The sequence below is a fragment of the Arctopsyche grandis genome, chromosome 12, assembly GCF_051622035.1.
Source record: "Arctopsyche grandis isolate Sample6627 chromosome 12, ASM5162203v2, whole genome shotgun sequence".
Taxonomy (NCBI): domain Eukaryota; kingdom Metazoa; phylum Arthropoda; class Insecta; order Trichoptera; family Hydropsychidae; genus Arctopsyche; species Arctopsyche grandis.
Window position 1 is genome coordinate 11,718,819 of NC_135366.1, and position 22,497 is coordinate 11,741,315.

Here is a 22,497-nt window from a genome sequence, read left to right on the forward strand (position 1 = left end):
CACAATCATAATATTTATTAAATTGGTACCAAACATTAACGTTAACGTTGAGTACAAGTATCCAATATCAAATATTAAATTATCGAAACTAAATATTAAATAATTCAACACTCAATATTAAATAATCAATTATGAAATAATTCAACACTCAACATTAAATAATCAATTATGAAATAATTCAACATTAAATATCAAACCATTCACTCAATATTAAATATGAAATAATTCAACGTTAAATATTATCAATACTATCATTAATAAATCAATCGACGTTAATGGTAAATTATTATCAAAAGAAATGTGATCGAAATTATGTGGGTAATTATGTAAATATGAAAATATTATAAATTTAAATTCCATTTAAAAAATATGAAATCAAGCATAGGTAATGATTCTGAATATGTACTAACTTGCGAGGCGCCAGAAGAGCTACATACTCATCCCAGCACCTCCTCTTTAGCTCCAATTTAACACAAAATTTTACATACTTATCGGGAACAGCACACAAACACACGTCCGCACCGAGCTCGCTCAACCTGCGACACAATGCATATATTAGTTGATTTAAAACCCGTTTTTTTTTTTAATTTTAGCATTAACGAATAAAATGTTCATTTTATCATTTACATATGTATGCATGTACAGTAGCACTCAATAAAAAAGTGTCCACCTTAAAAATGCCTAATTTCTATCCAACAATTTAGGATGATAAGTGTTACATAAATATATTTTCGAATATTTGATATCATTTGAGGAAAAAATTTTTTTAAATAAAAATTTTATTCAATTTCTTGTAAAAGTGGGTTTTTTGAAAAGATTTTGCTATCTCTAAAAATTTTTTTTTTTCTCTTAAAATCTATTTATTTATCAAAAATTTTTACTTAAATTATATACATATATAAAAACTAATAAAAAACAGTTAATCTAATATTTTGCAACCCCTCCTTTATTTTGTATCACTTCTTTAATTCTCGAAGGCATCACTTTTTTCTACTGTTTTTATAAGATGGTATTTACATGTAGGATTACTGCTATTCACTTTTAACTAAGTTCAAGATTTAAGTCAGAACTATTACCCAGCCGCTCCAGTGTCGAAATTCCATGTTTTTTAATAAACTCTTTCACCTAAAATTAATAACGTTTAATCTGTGCAATATTTTTGCATTTAAAATATTACCTAAAGTGTTTAAAAAATTATAAACATACAGATTTAGCGCGATGAGACAGTGCAGAATCGTCCTGGAAAATACACTTTGTATCATACGCGCAATGCATTTCAATAGATGGGAACAGGTTCATTGTTAATATATTTTTGTAAACTTCTGCGTTTACCGTTCTATCAATAAAAGCCAACTGGCCCACCCAAAAGTAAGAGAAACATCTCCAGACCATCTATCCTGCAAGATGCTTCACCGTTGGCAAAAAGCATTCGTCACTTAGTAGTTCCCCAGTTGTGCGTCTCACATATGACAGGCTGAAAACCAGACTGGTACAAGTGACATATTTAAAAAAAGCTGGTTTAAGTGATAAAATAATAGCATTTCATATATGCTATTATTTTAGCACTTAAACCAGATTTTTTTAAAATGTCCCTTGTACCAGTCTGGTTTTCAGCCCGTCATATGTGAGACGCATAACTGGGGAACTACTAAGTGACGAATGCTTTTTGCCAACAGTGAAGCATCTTGCAGGATAGATGGTCTGGAGTGTAGGATTTGATTTTATCTTGATATATTTGAGCACTGATGTCTTGCTGCATCCAACTTGATTAGTGATAGATCGGGATATGACGTGTTTGGAAGCCAAAGCCGAAATTTTCACTTTTTGCGCCGCGGTCAGTTTAGTATAATTTGGCATAATTTTAGTAAACAGCACGGGAGCGATGAGAATGAGCCGAAAGTCACGGCTAAAGTGACTGAAATAAAAGCAAAGGATCATATTCATAAAATAAAAGGCCCTCTCGTCTCTCGACGCTCCGTGAGAACGGACGTGCCGAAGACGTACTCTCTGTGCGAGCGCTCATAATACAGCGATACGCCATACCGTCAAAAAACCCACACCTTTTAACATACACAACAAACACCCCCCACAAAACGAACACCAAAAGAACACATGTTGGCACCATGCGAGGATCCAACCTGAAAAAGCGAATTAAGAAGACACTGATAACTACAACCGAAGCTCCTCAACCAGGCTGCTCTCAGACCGCTCAGATGGAGACCGAGTGGCAGTTTCCAAAACATACGGCAAAGAACGTGAAAGATGTTGCTCCTGAATTTAAAATTCAGGAGAAAAACAAATTTGAAGGGCTCTTGGAAGTTTCCGATGTCCCCAGAAGCGGTGGAAGAATCCCGCCCATCATCATGACAGCTACTGGCACTCACGGCAGCATGATCGAGTCGATCAAGAAGTTTATAAAAGACTTCACAATGACTTACATTGGTCAAAATAATGTCAAGATACAATGTAAAAGTCTTGAAGACTTTAAAAAACTTCGGGATGGTTTGACACCAGACCGACAATTCCATACCTTTTCCAGGAAGGAGGAAAAGGAAATAAAAAGTGTCGTACGTGGCTTGCCGAAATTGCCGGAAGCTGATATTAAAGATGACATCATCGGACAGGGATTCCCTGTAACCAAAGTCATACAGATGAAGACGAAGGAGCCTAGGAGCAACGCCACCGAGCTATACTTGGTGTTCTTCGAGCCATCGGTATCGGCAAAGAAGATTAAAGAAATCCGGTACATCTGTTACACAAAGGTCAGTGTCGTTAAATATACTAGTAAATCACAAAATATTACTCAATGTTTCAGATGCCAAGAATATGGACACGCTGCGAAAAACTGCAATCGTCAGGCCAAGTGCGTCAAATGTGCCGGCACTCACCTCACCGCACAATGCAATCAAGGAATAGTTACCCCTGCTGTCTGCTCAGGCTGTTCAGGATCTCACCCCGCTAACTTCAAAGACTGTCCAAAAAGACAGAGCTATCTGAAAATGCTGGAATCGAGGAAGAATCGAGCATCAATTGTCAAAGCCAACCCTTGGAAACTCCCAGTGGCGCAGCCACAAAATATCCCGGTCGTTAACGATCATAACTTCCCAAAGCTACCGACCATTAAAACTCCTTCTCCAAATATCCCAAATATCCCTAAAAAACCCCACCAACCAACCAATCCCAACATTCAACCAACAACAGACCTAACTTCCATGGCGTCTATGACGAAGATGTTGAAGATCCTCCAGGAGATTCGTGCCAAGGCCAGCGGTTGCACCGACAAACTAGAGCTGGCACTCATGCTTGTCGAATATCTCGATGTCTTTGATTAACGGGAGGCGCCTGAACATTCTAGCTTGGAATGCTCGTGGACTTAAGAATAAGATTGACGAACTAGAGTCGGCGATCGGTGAGTACTGTGTTGACATAGTTTTAATCTCCGAGACCTTCTTAAAACCTCATATCCGTATTGACCTACCTAACTTTAACTGCTATCGCGAAGACCGAGAACAGCATGGAGGGGGAGTTGCCATTTTTATAAAATCGTCAATTAAACATTGTCGCGTAATAACTCCGCCACTAAAAAATTTAGAACTAACCGCCATCGAACTAACAATTAACAACACCCGTCACATAGTAGCATCCGCTTACAATCCTCCCCAAAAACGATTATTGGCATCCGATCTTAACAAAATATTTAACATTGGTAGTTCGGTAGTGGTAGCTGGTGACTTTAATGCCAAACATCCGTTATGGAGTTGTGTAAACACTGACCAACAAGGCACAACTCTTTTTAAATACATTCAACTAACAGATACAATCTTACTTCATCCGGATACATACACACACTATCCCACAAATAACTCACAACCATCCACACTAGATCTTGTCCTCGTCAAGAACTGCCCAAAATTATCGACACCAAATGCCCTTCAAACCCTGTCGTCTGATCATCTCCCGATAATCTTCTCAATCGACGGGAAACCCGAGGAAATCATCAAGCATAGTTGGGATTACGGGAGAGCTAACTGGCGAGAGTTCAAGTCGTACATAAATGACCAAACCATTCTAACTTCTACCACACTCACAAACAAAACCGAAATCGACAGCTCCATAATACACCTAACGGAATCAATAACTCGATCCAAACACCTTCACATACCTAAGACACAATACATTGAACACAAATTAGAGATAACTGACTTTGTTGCAAATCTAATTAAAAGTAAAAATAAACTCCGTAAAATTTGGCAAACATCAAAAAATCCAGCATTGAAAACATTAATTAATAAGCTCACATATCAAATTAAAATTAGAATCAAAGAAATCAAAAATGAAGCTTGGTCTAAAAAATTAGAAAAATTGAGCTCAGTTGATGGCTCTCTATGGAAATTAGCTAAAGCGATTCGCAGGACAAAAAACTCGATTCCTCCATTAGATGATGCAGGAATCTCAGTGACGCGTGATTGCGACAAAGCAGAACTATTATCAAAATCATTCCAAAAACATCACACACTCACACAACATTACAATCACATACCAACGCATAATAAAGTCAACCGGTCCATTAAAATCATCACAAAAACTCCCACTAACAGTACTAAAAATATAAAATTGGTGCATCCGTGTGAAATCCAAAATATAATACGTAATTTAAAAAAATAAAAAGGCACCTGGGCGAGATTCAATAGATAACATCACAATCAAACAACTTCCATTTAAAGCTTTAGTCTCACTATCTAAAATATTCAACGCATGTTTACTCACCGGGTATTTCCCAGAATACTGGAAAACAGCCAACGTAATTCCCATACTTAAGCCCGATACTCAAAAAACTCAAAAAACCCGGCAAATTATCGACCCATTAGCTTACTTTGCACGCTTTCAAAAATTCTGGAAAAAATAATCTACACACGTTTACTTAAAGTCGTAAATAAGAAATTAATAAATGAACAATTTGGATTTCGCACTGGACATTCCACGACCCAACAACTAACAAGACTTACTGAACACGTGACGAAGAACTTTAATATGAAGAGAAGTACCGGAATGGTATGTCTCGACATAGAAAAGGCCTTCGACACGGTTTGGCACGATGGACTCATTCATAAGCTCCTTATTAACAAAATACCAAACTACCTAATTCTCATCATCAAATCGTACTTAACTCGTAGAAAGCTAGTGGTTAGCGTAAATAATGAATTATCGTCTCCAAAAATAATCGCAGCTGGCGTTCCGCAGGGGAGCTTGCTTGGCCCACTCTTGTTCTCCATATATATAAATGACATACCTATTCCAAAAAACTGTCACATAGCCCTATATGCAGATGATACAGCTTGCTTCACAAGTAGCAAAAAACCAGACACTATTCTTAAAAATCTTGAATTTGCAATTAAAACAATGACTGAACACTTCACTAAGTGGAAAATTCAAATTAATCAAACCAAAACAGACGCCATATTCTTTAGTGTTAGAAAACATAAGCCAAGTTCAGATCTGAAAATCCCCTCTGGAGAAAGTCTGAAATGGCAGTCAGTAATAAAATATTTAGGAGTAACGTTTGATAAAAGAATGAGATGGGCACCTCACATTGAGGCAGCGAAATGCAAGGCGATGCGGGGTATATCCTCAATATATCCAATATTTAATCGCCATAGTTCTTTATCAACGCTAAATAAAATAAAATTATATCGCGCGCTCATATTACCATTATTAACCTATGCTTCACCTGTATGGAATAACGCCTCGAATACTAACCTTTCCAAGCTCCAAGTAATACAAAATAAATCCCTTAAAATAATTTATAATACACCCATATATACTAACCTGAAAAAACTGCATGCTATATATAATATTCCGTTTGTTACAGACATTACTAACAAACTAACCAGTAGATTCTATGAAAGAATCACTAATAACCATACTAACACACTTGTGAAGAGTCTCGGTGATTACAACAAAATGTCTATACCCTTCAGGTATAAACACAGATTACCTAAACACAATCTGCTTTAGGTCATCGACTTTAGATAGTCTTTAATTAATATTATGTATTAGATGTATTATGAACATTTATAAGGATTGTAAATAGGTTTTTGAGCTCTTTTTCCTATTATGCTTTAGATTAACATTAGAATAATATAATACTGTGATTACTAACCAAATTAAATTAAAATTGTAAAATAGAAAATGATCAGTAGATCAGTAGCTATTAAAATAGATATAAGATGTATTGTGAACATAATTTCGTAATAATAAAAAGCATTTAAAAATCAAAAAAAAAATAAAATAAAAGGTCATTGAACAAATCCCCAGCCCCCAAAAAAAGTATATTTGCATTTATCGTAATTTGAAAGTGGGCACTTTTTTATTGACCGTTACGGTATGTATGTAAATATTTCTTTTTGCAATTTCAAATTCACTACTTTGTGATACAATTTATGAAATGTATACAATTTAAAGCCAACGTAACAAAAAAAATAACGATTATTAGGAAGAGGTAATATAAGAAAATACATAAATCGAAGTGAAACTAATATAAACCTTGTAATTACACGAAAACCATGTGAAACGTAAAGGAGGTATGTAAAAATACGGGTAAGTATGTATTGGCAATTGCTTTTTCATCTCGTCATCATTATTTTCAGGCATTCGTCTATATGTTACGTTTACATAAGCTTATATAAAGTAGTGGATATATGTATATATATCCACTACTTTATGTAAGCCTTTATCTCTACACCCCTACTATCAGTCTGTCGAGTGAATTTCCTCCATTGTATTCCTCGCTTTCTTTAATAAATATATTATTAACGATTTAAAGATTTTCCCAGTACTCCGCGACAAGCCAAAAGAAAAATTTCGTATATAAGAAGTTTATTCACAAAAAGTTCAATATTCGCTCAGCCTTCCTTACTTTCCTTTTGTTGTGTTCTTGGTTCCCGGAAAGATGCACTAAACTGCACTGAATAAATAGTAGCCCAGTTTCGAGAAGACCTAATTTTCAAAGGCGCTCAAAAAGAACTTACGCAATAGAATTTCACAAAAAAAGGTTAACACCCTCGGATAACACACAGCTTCCCCTTGACACTTTTTTGTGGAATTCTATTGCGTTAGTTCTCCTTGAGCATCTTTGAAAGCTTGGATGTCTCTCGAGTGCATTTTTCCGGTCACCATTTTCTTCAATTACTTCAATTTTTTCACTTGCTCAACAATATCTCCCATCTGTCAAAGTCGGTATTTTTTATCCTACCCCACGCACATTAACAAATTTGACTGGAAATAATTGCAATAGTACATTTGCTCTTAATTTATTCACTAGATATTACTGAACGGTGAAATTTTAATATATGTACATATATGTATATAGATTTAGTTTTAGACAACTAGTACTATAAATGCCTTATTATATCCAATATCCAAAACTTATATTTTTATTTTAATAATTTATGTCCAAATTATTACATACATACGTTCTTATAAAACTTTGTATAATGCAAAGTAAAGAAAAATATCACATGTCGCATTTATTTTTCATAAATCCGTTTGTCCTTCGCAAACAAGAATACTTCTACATATGTACGTGTACGTAATTATTATCATGTGCAAAACTTTGTTCCTGAAAATTTTATGAGTAGATGGGCGTATTACACAATTAATTATACATAAAGTCAAATTGAACTGTTCCCTTAAACATTTTATTTGCTTTTGATAGACGTATAACATACATCGCTGAAACGTCGTCATGTCTGGATCCTTTGAAGCCTTTCACTTTGTGTCGTTCAACGCGTTCATTTTGAGATGTTGTGGCATGTGGCCCATTGTTTCAGATAAATCTTTCAAAAGAACGTTAATCCATTGGGCTCATACTTGGTTCGTTCTTCTATTGATTTCTATTCACATAATTGGACAACTTTGCAATGCCTATACAAATTCAAATAATGCGGCAGCTGTCTGTGAAAAGTATTATATTTATTCTTTTAATTTAAAATTATTTGTTCTTAAATACTTGTGTATAAAGTATGGTAATGATTATTTTATTTTTAATTTCAGTTTCAGCCTGACGATCACGGCAATATCGACAATCTGCAAAGTAATTAATCTGATGTACAATAGAGCAAAACTCCATGAACTTTTACAATTCCTCGAACAGGATCAATTTGTTCCAAAATCAACAATGCACTTGAAAATCGTACAGTCAAATATAAAAAATATCAGAAGCGTTCAAAAAAAATTCTTCTGTATTTCCATTTTCACTTTGACATGTGAATGTCCTTTACTTTACTTTGCATGTAATAGTTTCTAAAATATGTATAATAATAAACATTTGTTTTTTTATAGGTTTTTTGAGTATTCCACTGATTGAAAAAAACAATAGATATCCTCGCCCTATCGATTTTCCGTATAACACTGTCAAATCAAGCCCTTCGTATGAATTAATTTATTTTTATCGAATTATATCTCTAGCAACCCTTACCATAATTAATGCATCGATGGATACACTCATACCTGGATTTATGTGTCAAGCCAGTAAATAAAATCTAAATACAAATTATAACACTATCTATTATATAATGATGAATTTGGTTAAAACGATAAATTTGGGATACCTTTTATATCATTATGATACATAAGTACATAGAATAAAAAAATGTATAATTCTATTCATTTTCAGTAGCTCAATTAGAATTCTTACAAAGTTCATTGCTACGTAAACGAGACAAAAATTCGAAGAAAATCTTCAAATCCGATGAAAATGCACACTTAATACATTTAAAAAACAACATAAAACACCATCGTTACGTTGTAAAGTGAGTACAATTATATCAAGTGCTTTTTTTTGTAACAAAAATTGAAAAAAATATATTTTTCAGGTTTGCAAAGGATATTGAAAATTTATTCAATTTCGCAATATGTGTTCAATATCTAGCAAGTGGTGTCATGTTATGTCTCGTTGGAAGAACAATCATTTTGGTATTAAAAATAATATATGTACATACTTATTATATATTTCAGGTTCCATGACAACTGAACGCATGACAAGAGAACACACGACTATTGAAAGCGCGACAACTGAACTCTGCAACACGTACACACAGTGACATGTGCACTTATAGACCACTGAATATAACCCGCAAAAAGTTTGAAAGTGTGTATATGTATGTTATATGTTACAATTGAAGTATATTTTCAGTTGTAATATATTCCAAGTGGTGTTGTAATTCGAATACAATTCAACTAGTAAATTATATCTGTACAAGCGCAATTACACTTTCAACAATGTCCGCCAGATGTAATATAACAGTTGAGTTTTGACAGCTCTGATGTTTTTACGAATACTATATAATTCAATAATGACAATAGTGTGTTAATATTAGGTATTAAGAATAAAGGTTATGCGGACCGTATTACGATAACTCTAAGAATGTGTTCTAAACGAAATGTGACTTTCTTTACTCAATTTACTAATCGAGTGACGTTTTCACGAAAACCTAACCTCTCCATCTTACCTGGAACCAACTTATAGTTGAACTGTATTTTCATTTGTAATATATTTTGAACAGTTGAAATGTTATGTGGGCTAGACGGAATATACTTCAATTAGTCAAAATATATTACAACTGAAAATACAGTTCAACTAAAACGGTAATTGGTACCAGGTTAGATGAAACATATTCCAACTAGTCAAAATATATTAAAATTAGAAGATACATTTCAAATCTAATATACATATACATAATACAATAATATAAATTATAAAATACTCCTTTTCTTTTGTCATGCGTTCAGTTGTAAATTATTAAAACCTGTTTCTAAAATTTTTAAGACTGAAAATTTTAGACAAGTTTCAAAACTTTCTAAATCCATAATTTCCAAACAAACTAATTCTATCAATTCAAATACAATTTTCAAGCTAAGGCCATCGGAACAACCCTTAAAAATGGTAGCGTTCGTATCCTATTGGATTGCGTTGCTATCTGAAATCTTCATGCTCTGTTGGTACGGAAATGAAATAATGATGAAGGTCTCCAAATCATTTCACCGTTGAATCACGTTTTAATTTCCGATTTTTTTTTATAACGAAAAACGCAACATGTTTTTTAGAGCGAATATTTGGGACAAGCTATGTACAATTCTCAATGGATTGACCGTTCTTTGGAGTTCAAGCAAATCATGATAATATTCGTCGAACGACTGAAAAAGCCTATCATCATAAAAGCTGGTGGAATTTTCAAACTAAATTTTCGAAGCTTCGTTTTGGTCAGTTATGTTTTAAAGCAATTTTATCAATAAAATGCACAAACGCAATTGTAGTCAGTCTAAAGATTATGTATCAGTGGCGTGCTGTGGAAATCTCCCCGTTTTTGTCGCTTAGACTTGTGCGCGAGCAGAATAAATACAAGGGGATTAGGTGACGTCATACCGAGTATTCTTGTATCCTGCTCGCTTTTCCATGGCACGTCACTGGTATGTACGTTTCACATTTAATATTTGATTTGATTTAATATTTACGTATTTTTATTTCAGATTCTCAAAACGTCATACTCTTATTATGCTCTATTGCGTAACATATACAACGATGAAGAAACCATTATGGAAAATTAATAAATCCACTATAAATTATATCCACATTTGTAACCATCATTTTGAATGAAAATTCAAATTAGAGCGGATGGCCCGAGCTTCAATGCCGAAATTACACAAAATTACCTAAATTTGCCACAAATCATTTTTTGATATTATTTCACGCTTAAGCATTTTGACCTCATTATATGTGTCATTTTTTGATTGCACGCAAATTTTCGTTCTCGCAATTACCATTAAATTTGAGCACATAAATTTTCCACTAGGTTCGTAGGTGAGCACAAAAAAAACTCAATGATGTTTTTGACCTATTTATTGTTTTAAAGTACTTAATAAACTTACAATTTTAGCATTATTATTAAATTATACCTACATATGTATGTTTATAAACTTACAATTTTAGCATTATTATTAAATTATACGTATGTATGTTCATATTTCTAGAATAAAAAATGTATAATACGTGTATACGACATGACATTGTAAATTGTTTTATTGCTTTTACGATAACAATGGAAGAGCTGAAACGAGACTTGACAGCACAATTACATGTACATACATACATATGCTTGAATAAAAAAAAAGATTTTACCGTCAATCATGACGGCTGACGTATGGATCGTCAACTGCCGCTTGGAATGACGGATGGTCATACCGATGATAATCGTTATCTATCCTAGTTACGTCATGGTACAAAGTCTGATGCGGCACCTTATTGTCGTTGACGTTCATATTTGTCGAAAGACTGGCCGGATATTGATGACTGTTCAGATTACCATCCCTAGCTCTCTCGTCGTTATTCTTCTTCTGCGATTCTTGCTGACGCTTCAGGGCATCAGCTGCTTTCTCCTTATTTGCCGTACTAGATGTGGACAGATCCCTGGGACCTTCATTCTCAGATTTCTTCAAAGCACTGTAAGGATATCTGGGGTAGTAATGTCCACTTCTATAACCATCGTATCTGTTATCTCTGTAGTATTTGTCATCGTCGTATCTGGTTTGTGGGTATCTGTAGACACTAGGAGGCGTCCTTATAACGTCTGGTAATGTGGCATAGTAAATAATCCTTCTAGGTTTATCATACCTAGCCGTATCATAGCCATAATAGTCATCATGTCTATCGTAAGGCTTATATCTATTGTAATCATTGTAATCATAGCGGCGACCGTTCCTGTAATCGGTCTTGTCATACCTGTCATATCTATCGTAAGGGTCCTTTCTTTGATTGTAGTAAAAGTCATCATAATAATCCAGATCGTCGTAGTATCCCTTGCGCCTGTATTCATCCGGATAATAAAAACTCTGTCTGGAATATGTCGAATAGTCTAAGCTCCTTCCTCTTCCATCTCTATTTGGAGGATAGATATCTGTTCTCAGATTGGAACGTGCATAAGTACTACGTGGTATTGATTCTCTCTGATTCCTACTTTCAGCTGTTTGCAATCCTTTGTTTTGAGTCACGAAATTAACTCTAGGCATTCTGTGGTTAACTTCATCGTTGCTCGGAATCGATGAAGACAACTGATCATTTTCTAGAGGTCGCCCTACATAAGGTAGCTTAATCCACTGATCTTTAGTGGCTCCTCTGGCTTCCCGACCGCTCTGTCTGTCTAACAGTGGTTCCGCATTGTTATAAGTAGACGGTGTCTCGTTTGGAAGTGAATTCAACTGATCCTCCTTTATATTTGACTGAGGAGTCCATTCTTGGACTTCAGGTGCTTCAGTTATATCAATGATATCTTTGTCATCTTTGTCATTATTCAGAGTATCTTCGTCGACTACTTCTCTCTTGCTCCTTGAGTCTAGCTTAGATATGGCAAACTGCTCGGTGTACTGTGCTGAAACGTCCATTGTGTCCCGCTTTTGAAGAAACTTATCAGGATCTGAAGCTTCATCATCACTGCTACCGTAAGGAATCGCCTTGATACGGTACAATGCTCTCCGGTTCCTTATAGCCTGTAACAATAATCGTTTTTTTTTTTTATAAAAAAAAATAAAATTGGATGGGAAATTATATCAGGTAGACATAAATAACGATCATTATGTCGTTATATTATGTTGATTTTCATGTGACAATTTATTTTTGAATTCAAACGAATTCGCTTGGGTTTTTAATATACAATAGCACAATTAGGGTCGAAATTACCTTGACAAATCCATTTGAACTTCTTCCATGATTGTCTCCACTAGCCCATCCACGGTCCTGGATCCATGTTGAAGGAGGCTCGTGCCCTTCTAACATCTCGACATCTTTGGGTAATTGCCAGCCGGAAGTTATGTGCATACAGCACACGCCGAAGCAAATCGCTATTAATTTTACAAGGCGAATTTGCGCCATCTTAAATTAGAAATTCAAATGTTATCAACAATACTAGCAGCAATAATCCATATACTGAAACTAATTCCTTTCAGACAAAAAGTAACTAAAATTCTCAAAGAACTAACAACTTTTCCCATCTTACTAGTTAAATCCTAACTAGAACTCTTGTAGTTTGCGAGGTAGATGCTACTGGGTTAAATTTAGGACATCGCTCTATGAAATTGGAACAGGTGTGTTGATACTTGATCGATTTCGCAACGATTGTGTAATTTGTTTTTTCGGCGTTGGCGAAGCAATAGTTTTGTGGTCGCGAGACCATTGTTCCGGAATGTCATGAAAGGGTTTCCGCTTTTTTCTTTGACTTCCGGTGCCAGCGCGCTCTCCGACAGGTCGTTGTATCTACATGAGGTGATGATGCATTATTGTCGACAGGCTATAACTATCCCACGTCCTTCCCACTAACTCGATCGGAACTGGCCGTATCAATCGATCTATGGTCAACCTTCACCATGCCAATTTGCTCTTTCATGAGAAATTTTTTCACACGGACCCGATCATTCGCCACGTGTGATTACATTTCCAATGAACCAAAACCAAAATTTATCAAAATATGTAACTTAAATTTTACTGAAAACTTTTTATACAAAATATATATTATACACAATTCCTATAAGAATCTTCCGATATTCTCATACGAATCTTGTATTGCCATTTATGTTATGAACACAGAGATTCATTGTTTTTTTTACAAATTTTGACAAGAATTAATAAATAGTACCTACGTTGTGAAATGAAAAGAACCTACTTTAATTGCGGCATTTTTAGACATAGCTCAGTTATCTGAATAAAAAAATGACCGAAGACAAAGATTTTAGGACCTTTAACCCTTTGCATGCTGACGTCTTTTCTGTTGAAAGCCCACCATAAAATGATATAAAATGAAAAAAATAAGTCTATTAATGAATGTATTTTTTCAAAACTAATTCCATCTTCTTCATTGTTATTAAAATGTAATACTCACAATCTAAAATACTCAGCAGTTAGAGATTTTTATCGGGTAATTCTGCTTATAAATTCCGGTGTAAACGAGTCTTTATAAACGTTGACAAATGAATGACACGTATTACACGACGCATGTTCAATGCTACCTTTAGAGGCTTAGCAGGTAGCATTCAAAGGGTTAAGTTCCTTTAAGATTTTAATCTTAAAAATAACTTGCACAAAAAAATATTTAACGAAAAACATTTCCAAGCCGAGCTATGATCGTTGGCTACTAACATTTCGAAGTTAAAACATAAGAAATCTGTGAAAGTGCTTAGTACTTCGATGATGCTCCTGTTCAGTGGTGGCTGGTAAGATGCTCTTTCTCTATCGCACATTCCATATTTGCATGTGTGTGAGCAGTGTTTCCAAGGAGCTTTGGCACTCTTACGAAACACTCCTCGCACACGTGCAACTATGGACTGTGCAATAGAGATGCAACATCTGACGAGCCGCCACTGCTCCTGTTCACTACAAGCTGATAGAAATATCTATATTAATTTGTAGTCAATTGGCGTTAATATACATATGTATGCAGAGGTTCGCTGATTATTCCGCAAAAAGCGATCTCACGCACGTATGGCACCCAAAAACCACATCAATCAAAAGCTAACAACGTGAAATATTGTACTAACGAGGACTCGAGTGCCAGATATTCCGTATTCGCGATTTTTGTGGCAACGATTGTCATGCGCGCGATCACAATTTGCGCAATAATCCGTTTATCGTATGTAGCACTGTAATCCAAATGACTTACGATTATAGTATTTCCTCTATTTATAATTCAATTAAATTTATTTCTTAAAAATAATTTGTGAAAAAAAAATTGCCAAATAACAGCATAGAAACAGGATGTGTAAAATTGTATGTAATATAGTAGGTATCCTGTCCTTAATCCATGGTATTTCTTTCTTAAACATGATGTTATTGAACTTATTAAAAAAAATCAATCATAATGAGTAAAGGAGGGAGCCTCATTAGAGCAATGGGTAACTTCGTAGAAAAACTTTTTTTGCTTTCTTGCTATCAACACTGTTGGAATATGTATTGTATTTTGAGATTGCCCTAATGAGTATCCGCCTTTTATTAATGATAAATGCTTAGTTACATTAAATACATATATGCAAACTTCTTTATATTAAAATAAATCATATATCGATTTTAAAAAAAGGAAAGACACAAAATGGATAAAAATAAAATTAATGCATTCATTCAAACTTACGTTAATAGAAACGGCCTATTTACTGGATTTTAATTTCCAAAATCTGTGTCAGCAAATGAACGCGTGTTTCATGATCTGAACTTCGGCACGCACTGACTCCATATTATTATTCTGCAAACCAAATTGATGCGGTATAAAATGGATACAGATCAAATTTAGCGGAAAGCGTAATAGTACAATAGGCGACAGCACACTATCTGTACGCTGCATCTATTACAGGGATATTCAACTATAATAAACATTTTTATTAATTTATTACAATTAATTCTCAAAATTAATTTATCGTTAAATTTGATACTAACGAATTGAAAAATGTAACGTGTATGTACATAATGTAACCTCAATAAAAATTTTCATACTATTGTTTTAGGTTATTCTTTCTTTTACATGTATAAATGTATAACTATGCATATAATCACGGATTTGTAGTAATCTCATTTACTTTTAGTTGCATACAACCCCAATTGCTTCCAATGGAAATTATCAAAACTGACAAGTATGATACAAACATATCATTGGTTTTAACATAGTAAAATTGCTCTTCTACACAAATAATTTTCATTAAATATTCACTAGCACTGTGGTAGCTTACGCACTTACAACATTCAAAATATATACAGATACATATATATATATATACATACATATGTACATATGTGTGTGCTGATAGATTGAATTCTATTAACCGTATGTAACAGTTCGAAACTGTAGCAATAAACTGATTGAACTACTTCATATACAAGTCTACTGCATTCACTGTCAAAAATCACCGGCACATATCACATTTGGTTCGGTGATTATTCCGCACAAAACGATCTCACGCACGTCACTAAAATCTCGATCACGGAATATCAGGCACCCGAAAATTATATCCATCGAGATTTACCCAGTGGTGTTACCCTAAAGGTTTCCATGGGTTTCCGGAAACCCGTTTTTAATTTAAAAATTCTTTGGTCTCACACGGGGTTGCCAAATTTCCAAAATTACAGATCGGGACATTCACTATTTCGAATGATCAAAAAAAAAGTTTATGAATTTATGAAGAAATTAAGAATAAAATATTTTTAATTTAATTATAATTTATGTAAATAAGTACATACCCACATTAGTATGTACATATGTAGATGAAAACATATAAAATAAAAATTCGGATGTGACCAACCCCTGACTTTATCTATGTATTTGAGGAATATAAGAAGGTTACAAAACAAAACGATATAGAACCTTACAGACAGATTATGGAATACTAATAACTATGACAGCATTTTCGATACAAATTGAGTATGAAAATTTGTAAGACAAAAGTTCTACTTCCGGTTTTTTGTTCAATTTTTTTTAATTACTTAAAATCACCATCAGTATTATACACATTAAATATCAAGAAAATAAAAATAATTTAAAAGATCAAAATAAAATAATAAAATATTGTTTTAAAAAAAAATACTACCGGTTTACGAATTCTGACCAAAACCTTATGAGCTCTAAGTTAGTACATAAAGAATACAAATATACATTTTCAGCTTGATACGTTCAGGGGTGTGGACAAAGTAATGGGCACAATATTTTTGACAAAAAAAAAGAGGAAAAAATCCCACTTCCGGTTCGTTAAATTTTGTGATTTTTTTTTATTTTTACTTAAAATCACTATCTTTACGGGTTTACATCACGGCATCGAAAGTCGAAAGATCGAAAAAAATAAATATCAAATCTCATCAGATGAGTTGACTCTGATGAGATGCCCGCGAACTCCTCGCGAAGACCACAACCAACGGCCACGAGGGCTTTTGGCTCGAACATATGTCTAATCGATAATAATAAAAATTACGTAAATAAAAAGTATTTGCGAATATTTTTGTTTGTGTGACCAATTTTTAATTTTTGGGTGTGACCAGTTTTCTCGTGACCAGTTTTCTCGTGACCAGTTTTAGCGTGACAGATGATCACGAGTGACCGATCTAGAGCGACCGGTTGTCCTGTGATCGGTTCACATTTGACTAGTAATCACCGAACCATTTTGACATTTACCGAAATGGTCGTAAATGTGGCCGTTACGGTCTGCGACCATTTGACGGTGGCCACACTCGCTCTCCCGCGCTTTCAATCGAGTGGAGGTATCGACTGTCAGTGTCGATATGGCACAATCAGCCCCCGGGGGGCGCGTGCTCACCCTCAAACAAGCGACTTTGCCCTTCGCCCGCGCGCCCCCCAAACGGCCACGGCTAGAGGAGCCCCCGACCCCCGCAGAGCCTTCGCCACCTTCACTGCCTTCACCCTCACCACCTTCACCTCCCAAACCGGTCCAAATCGAAGACGACGAATCGGCAGAGGAGATCGTATGCGAGCCCACCATCAGCGAAAAGTTACTCAACCCGTTTGTCCCCCTCGTCGATATGATGCTGAAGAGGAAGCTCATGAAGAAGATCGGACCCAACAAAAAACCCAAGTTACAAACTGAGAATAACGAGACTGACCTTGCCAACAATGATGAGAACATTGACCCCCACTCACATCCCAACAGTATTAACAATACTAGTATGGAAGTCGATCTACTCGACAGTGAAGATACCGACGTTGAAACTAGTGATAATGTAGTCCCAATTAGTGACTCGGAAGATTCGTGTTCTGATGAAGGTGCATCTGATGTGAAAGCTAATAATACCACTTCGGATGATACGCACGAACATCAAGAACAAGATGATGAAAATGCGGATGATTCTAAAAATGATGAAAAACATCCCCCTACGGATTTGCTTACCCCAAAACGAAAAAGCAGTACTCAAACTCCTTCGCCTTTAAGTAGTAAAAAATTGACCCCAAAACAGGTATTCATATTTCTACTCAGTCTTTGTTTTTATTGTTAAAATTATTATGTTGAATATTGTTAATTTGAATGTTTCAGCTTGAAAAAAAACTGGAGTCGGCAAAAAAACAACGTCAACGTGAATTTGAGCGACAAGAGAGAGAAAAAAAGAAACAGGAGGAAAAGGATATGAAAGCAAAACTTAAAGAAGAAAAAGATGCGCAGCTAAAAAAAGAAAAAGAAGAGAGAGAAGAGGCAAAAAGATTGGCGCTCGAACTCAAAGAATGTACTGAAAATTTACATTTACATTAATTAAAAATTTACAAATATGATCATTAATTGATTTACTAATATTAATAATTAAATATTTTATACTTCAGCTAAAATCAAATTGAAACAGCAAGATAAAGAAGCCAGGGAATTGCGCAAGATTCGAGAAAAAGAAATGAGGGAAGAGCAAAAGAAAATGTTTGAACAAGCAAAAGAAGAGGAAAGGTTGCGTAAAGAGCAAGAAAAGGAAAAAGAACAAATTAAAAAGAATAAGGCTGCCGCTGCCTTTGCAAACTTCTTTGTTCCAAAAGAAAAAGTAGTAAAAAAAGAAAGCAAAGAAATTGAAACTTTAGAAAAATTCTCTCACAACCATAAATTCTTGTCTAACTTTACAATTAAATCAGATATGAGATTGGCTCCGACCATTAGACATAAATTAACTAATATAATTAAGGAAAATTTAGAAAAGCTTTTGTTGAAACAAGATACTGATAAAAATTTGCTTTACATCTCGACTATTAAATTTGATAAGTATGAAATAAAAAGTTGCGGAAAAACCTGGCCTTGTGAAGAGGTGAAAAATGATATTGTGATTCTCGGTATGTAAACTATAACATCAATATATAAATTGCAACATAACAATTTAAAATCACCACGTTATACGAATTTATTCCTATTTTGTATTACAGAAGATGATCTTCCGCCGGTTGATGAAACGAAGGATGAAAGTTTGATAATACCAGATAAACATGAAGGTAGAGCATTGAGACCCAAACTCTTGAGTTTCTCTGAAAATCGTCGCCCACCATACTGGGGTACGTGGAGACGGAAAAGCAAGCAAATTAATGGCAGAAGGCCATTTGCATTGGATACGGTATTTTTCTTATACACAAAGTTTGCTGTAATTTTATTGTAGTTGAATTTTCTCTAAATCTTAAATTTATCATTTTAGACATACTTGGACTACACCTGTGATTCAGATGAAGAGTGGGAAGAAGAAGAACCCGGTGAAAGTGTCGATAGTATTGCTGGAAGTGACGACGAAGGTGAAGGCGAAAATGAATATGACGTAGATAATGACTTCATGGTGCCTCATGGATACCTTAGTGATGAGGTAATCTTATATTATTATTAATAGTTTTTAGCCCTTTAATTGTCGATTAGTTTTGAAAGTACTTGTCCAAGATTGTTGATTTGACATAGCACTACTTTTTTTAAGCTATGCACACCAAAACTGCGTTTAATCGTGGAAAAAAACTTGACTCCAAATAATACCCATCGTTCTTTCTCTTTTTTAGAAGGTACCTTGAGTAGTACCTTTTCCAGGTTTTATATATTTTCTTTTTGCTTATAATTGTATAGTTATGTAAGCTCTATTGATATCTGCAATGATCAACAACATGTAGATTCTTAAATGAAGCCTATTTACAATTCATCTCTTAATGAGATATCTAGGTCTGAATTATGCTTTCTTAATGTAATTGAATCAATAACACTAATCAATCTTTATTTAGTTTACTAATCAATCTTTATGATTTTTGTTGGTGTCTTCTCATTTATGAGATGAGCGTTTAACAATATGGGCAATTTTTACAGATTCTTGGCTTTTTCAATCCAACTCAATATCTAGAAATGCTTTGAAAAAAGCATGTAAAAAAAACCCACCTTACAGACTGCTAAAAAACTGCCATGCTGGACCGCATGATTTTCTTTTTAAGAAATTTGCACTTTTATTCTTCTAGTGAAATTATCAAAAATGTTCTACTCACCGTAGGTTTTATTTGTAACTAATAGCGATTCAATTTCATTAGACACTTGAGATGGATTGTCATTACAATTTTCAAAATATGTTGTATGTTTTAAAAAAGTTCAAAAATGGAATCACAAAATCGGTCCACGAAATATTGATTGAGAAGCACAACATGAATCCAAAACCTATCGATCGAACAAAATCTTTATCGTAGCAAAAGTTTTTTAAAGCAATAAAAAATCACAATCGATAGAAAAAACATCTGATGTATTGATTTCAATACTTACTTATGGCCGAGGAATACTAGATTTCGAGTTAAACACTAAAAGCCAAGAATCTAAAAAAATTGCGCATTTTTTTTAAACGCTCATATTTCATAAACAAGAAGAAACTAGCAAAAATCATTATCATATTCAGATTCGGTGTGTGTCAAACTTAGTAAAGATTGATAAGTCTTCGTTCTGGTAAATATTTTTGTTACTCAGTGTAATTAGCCAGGTTTTTATTACTGTCAGGCTTCAATATGTTATTTGGTATTCTAGGCAAGTAATACCTGGGGATATTTGGTTTATAATTAGCATTTTTATAAATAAATGAATATTCAAATAAAAAATTCTAAAATAAATACATTCTCATAAATATTATATTATATTTAATTGTTTTGTTTAATGTACTTCAACAGGAGGCTCTGGGAGAAGACGACAATGCTCTTTCGCCTGAAGCTCTAAAAGCAAAACTTCAATACCTGGAACATGAGTTTGAAGATGAGATGAAAAAACCAACTAAAGTTAAAAAACCACGTCTCCTTGGTATAGTGTGGCAAAACAGAGATGGAGGCAAACCAGATACATGCGCAGATGCTGTGTGGAATTTCCTAACACAAAAAAGCGTCTTATCTCTCGAGGGTGAAATAACCATTCTTCCTTCGAACAATAATGCAGAACTCGATTTAGAAGATGGAGAAAAATCAGCTGCCAAAAAAAAGAAAAAGCTCTCCGATGATATGATTCCAGACTTAGTCAAATTGGTACATGGTAATACCAACAACAGAGGATTTTTAGCCAAGGAATTCCAAACTTACATTGCAAAAACAACTGCAGTAACCACAGAGCCGAAGTCAGAGGAGGAAAATTTGGAACATAAACAAATCTCTCACGGTGAAATATCAAAAATTAGTATCCTTAAAAAAATCAGAGAAATATCAACATGGATGCCGTGTCCTGACGAGGGTGTGATGCATTCTAAAATGTGTTGGTTTGTTGAAAAGGAGGTGCGGGACAAATACGACTTGGGAGACTTGCAACTTCCCAATGAATGGTCGTACACATTGATGCCTAAAAGAAGAGCGGATATTATAAAAAGAGATAAACCGACTCCAAAACAGAGCCCAGAAAACAAAAGTTTCAGCAAAGAATCTCCACCTCCGAAGAAAGAAAACAACTTCAACATAACAAAATTCACTAAGAAGATGACCCAAGAAGAAAGGGAGAAGCAATTCAGCTCCAGCAATGTTACAAACGAAGATAAAGACAGTACCATTGTTACTACCGTTCAAAACAAAGTGCAATCGGAGAAGAAACGCGTGTCGTTGATGTTTTTAGGACCCATGGATAAAGCCACTAAAAGTTCACAATCACCTAGTATAATCCAGAAAAAGTGTGAAGTTGATCTCAAAGATACCACACCACAGCCACCTTCTGCACCCTCAGTTTCAAAGGTAGAAAATAAGAAGAGAGTTGTGCTAACGTCGTCAGCGCCTCCTAAGCCAGATACTCCGAAGCCGGTTAGAACGAATTTACTCACACAATTCATCAAAACAGCGGCAGTAAAATACAGTAAAACTAGTGAGGACTTAGAAAAACAAGATGAATGTGTAGTATTAAGTGACTGAATACTAATCAATCGACATTATTAAACACATATACATATATATTAATCGCATTTAATATTGGTTAAAATTTTATATAGCTCATAATCGCAAAAACATTATAGTGGTTAAGATTTAAATAAAAAAAAAAACACATTGATGTTTGATTTTGTTGTTTTTTATTTTACTTCATAAAATCCAAATGTCAAGAGCAAATATTTCATAGTACAATATTTGTATACATAACAGTAAATTCATTTAAATACTTCACATACATAATTCGTAAGAAATATGGTTCGATACAACCATAATAAAGCACAATGTAGACTAACATTAAAATTTCTAATAAAAACTAAGCTAAAAACAGCAAAAAGTTGACCAGAAATTGGAATGTTGCCTAACTGGCGAGCAACTCGTCTACTAAATATAAGTTACTTAAAAACAAAAATAGTCATCACGGCAACACAACGAGGTAATATTTGTAAAACACCAGACAATAATGTGAAATAAAGGCTAAGTGCTTGGGAGCGTCGCTACGAGCACCGCCGCCCTGGTGGGGTCAGTCAACGGTGCACGTAAATACGCCCCGGACACCTCCCACATGCAGAATACTTAAAATATGACAAATTGACTCGAAACACGC

At 34.5% G+C, this 22,497-nt stretch overlaps 2 protein-coding genes across 3 annotated transcripts; one reads left to right on the forward strand and one right to left on the reverse strand.

Annotated features, from left to right (window-relative positions):
* Positions 1 to 10,888: 10,888 nt before the first annotated feature.
* LOC143920164 (uncharacterized) lies at positions 10,889 to 15,287 on the reverse strand. The gene is made up of 3 exons (XM_077442882.1): positions 15,168 to 15,287; positions 12,731 to 12,922; positions 10,889 to 12,540 (listed from the first exon to the last, which is right to left on the reverse strand). The coding sequence occupies exons 2-3, from the start codon at positions 12,920 to 12,922 to the stop codon at positions 11,179 to 11,181; spliced, it is 1,554 nt and encodes a 517-aa protein (XP_077299008.1). The 5' UTR covers positions 15,168 to 15,287; the 3' UTR covers positions 10,889 to 11,178.
* A 1,963-nt stretch (positions 15,288 to 17,250) lies between these two features.
* Positions 17,251 to 22,020, forward strand: LOC143920165 (uncharacterized). 2 transcript variants are annotated; one of them, XM_077442885.1, is made up of 7 exons: positions 17,251 to 17,989; positions 18,067 to 18,253; positions 18,348 to 18,836; positions 18,927 to 19,111; positions 19,190 to 19,351; positions 20,670 to 20,892; positions 20,929 to 22,014. In XM_077442885.1, the coding sequence occupies exons 1-7, from the start codon at positions 17,300 to 17,302 to the stop codon at positions 21,876 to 21,878; spliced, it is 2,886 nt and encodes a 961-aa protein (XP_077299011.1). In that variant the 5' UTR covers positions 17,251 to 17,299; the 3' UTR covers positions 21,879 to 22,014. The 2 variants fall into 2 exon arrangements, with proteins under 2 accessions (XP_077299011.1, XP_077299010.1); XM_077442884.1 differs by having other exon boundaries at positions 20,670 to 22,020.
* Positions 22,021 to 22,497: the final 477 nt, after the last annotated feature.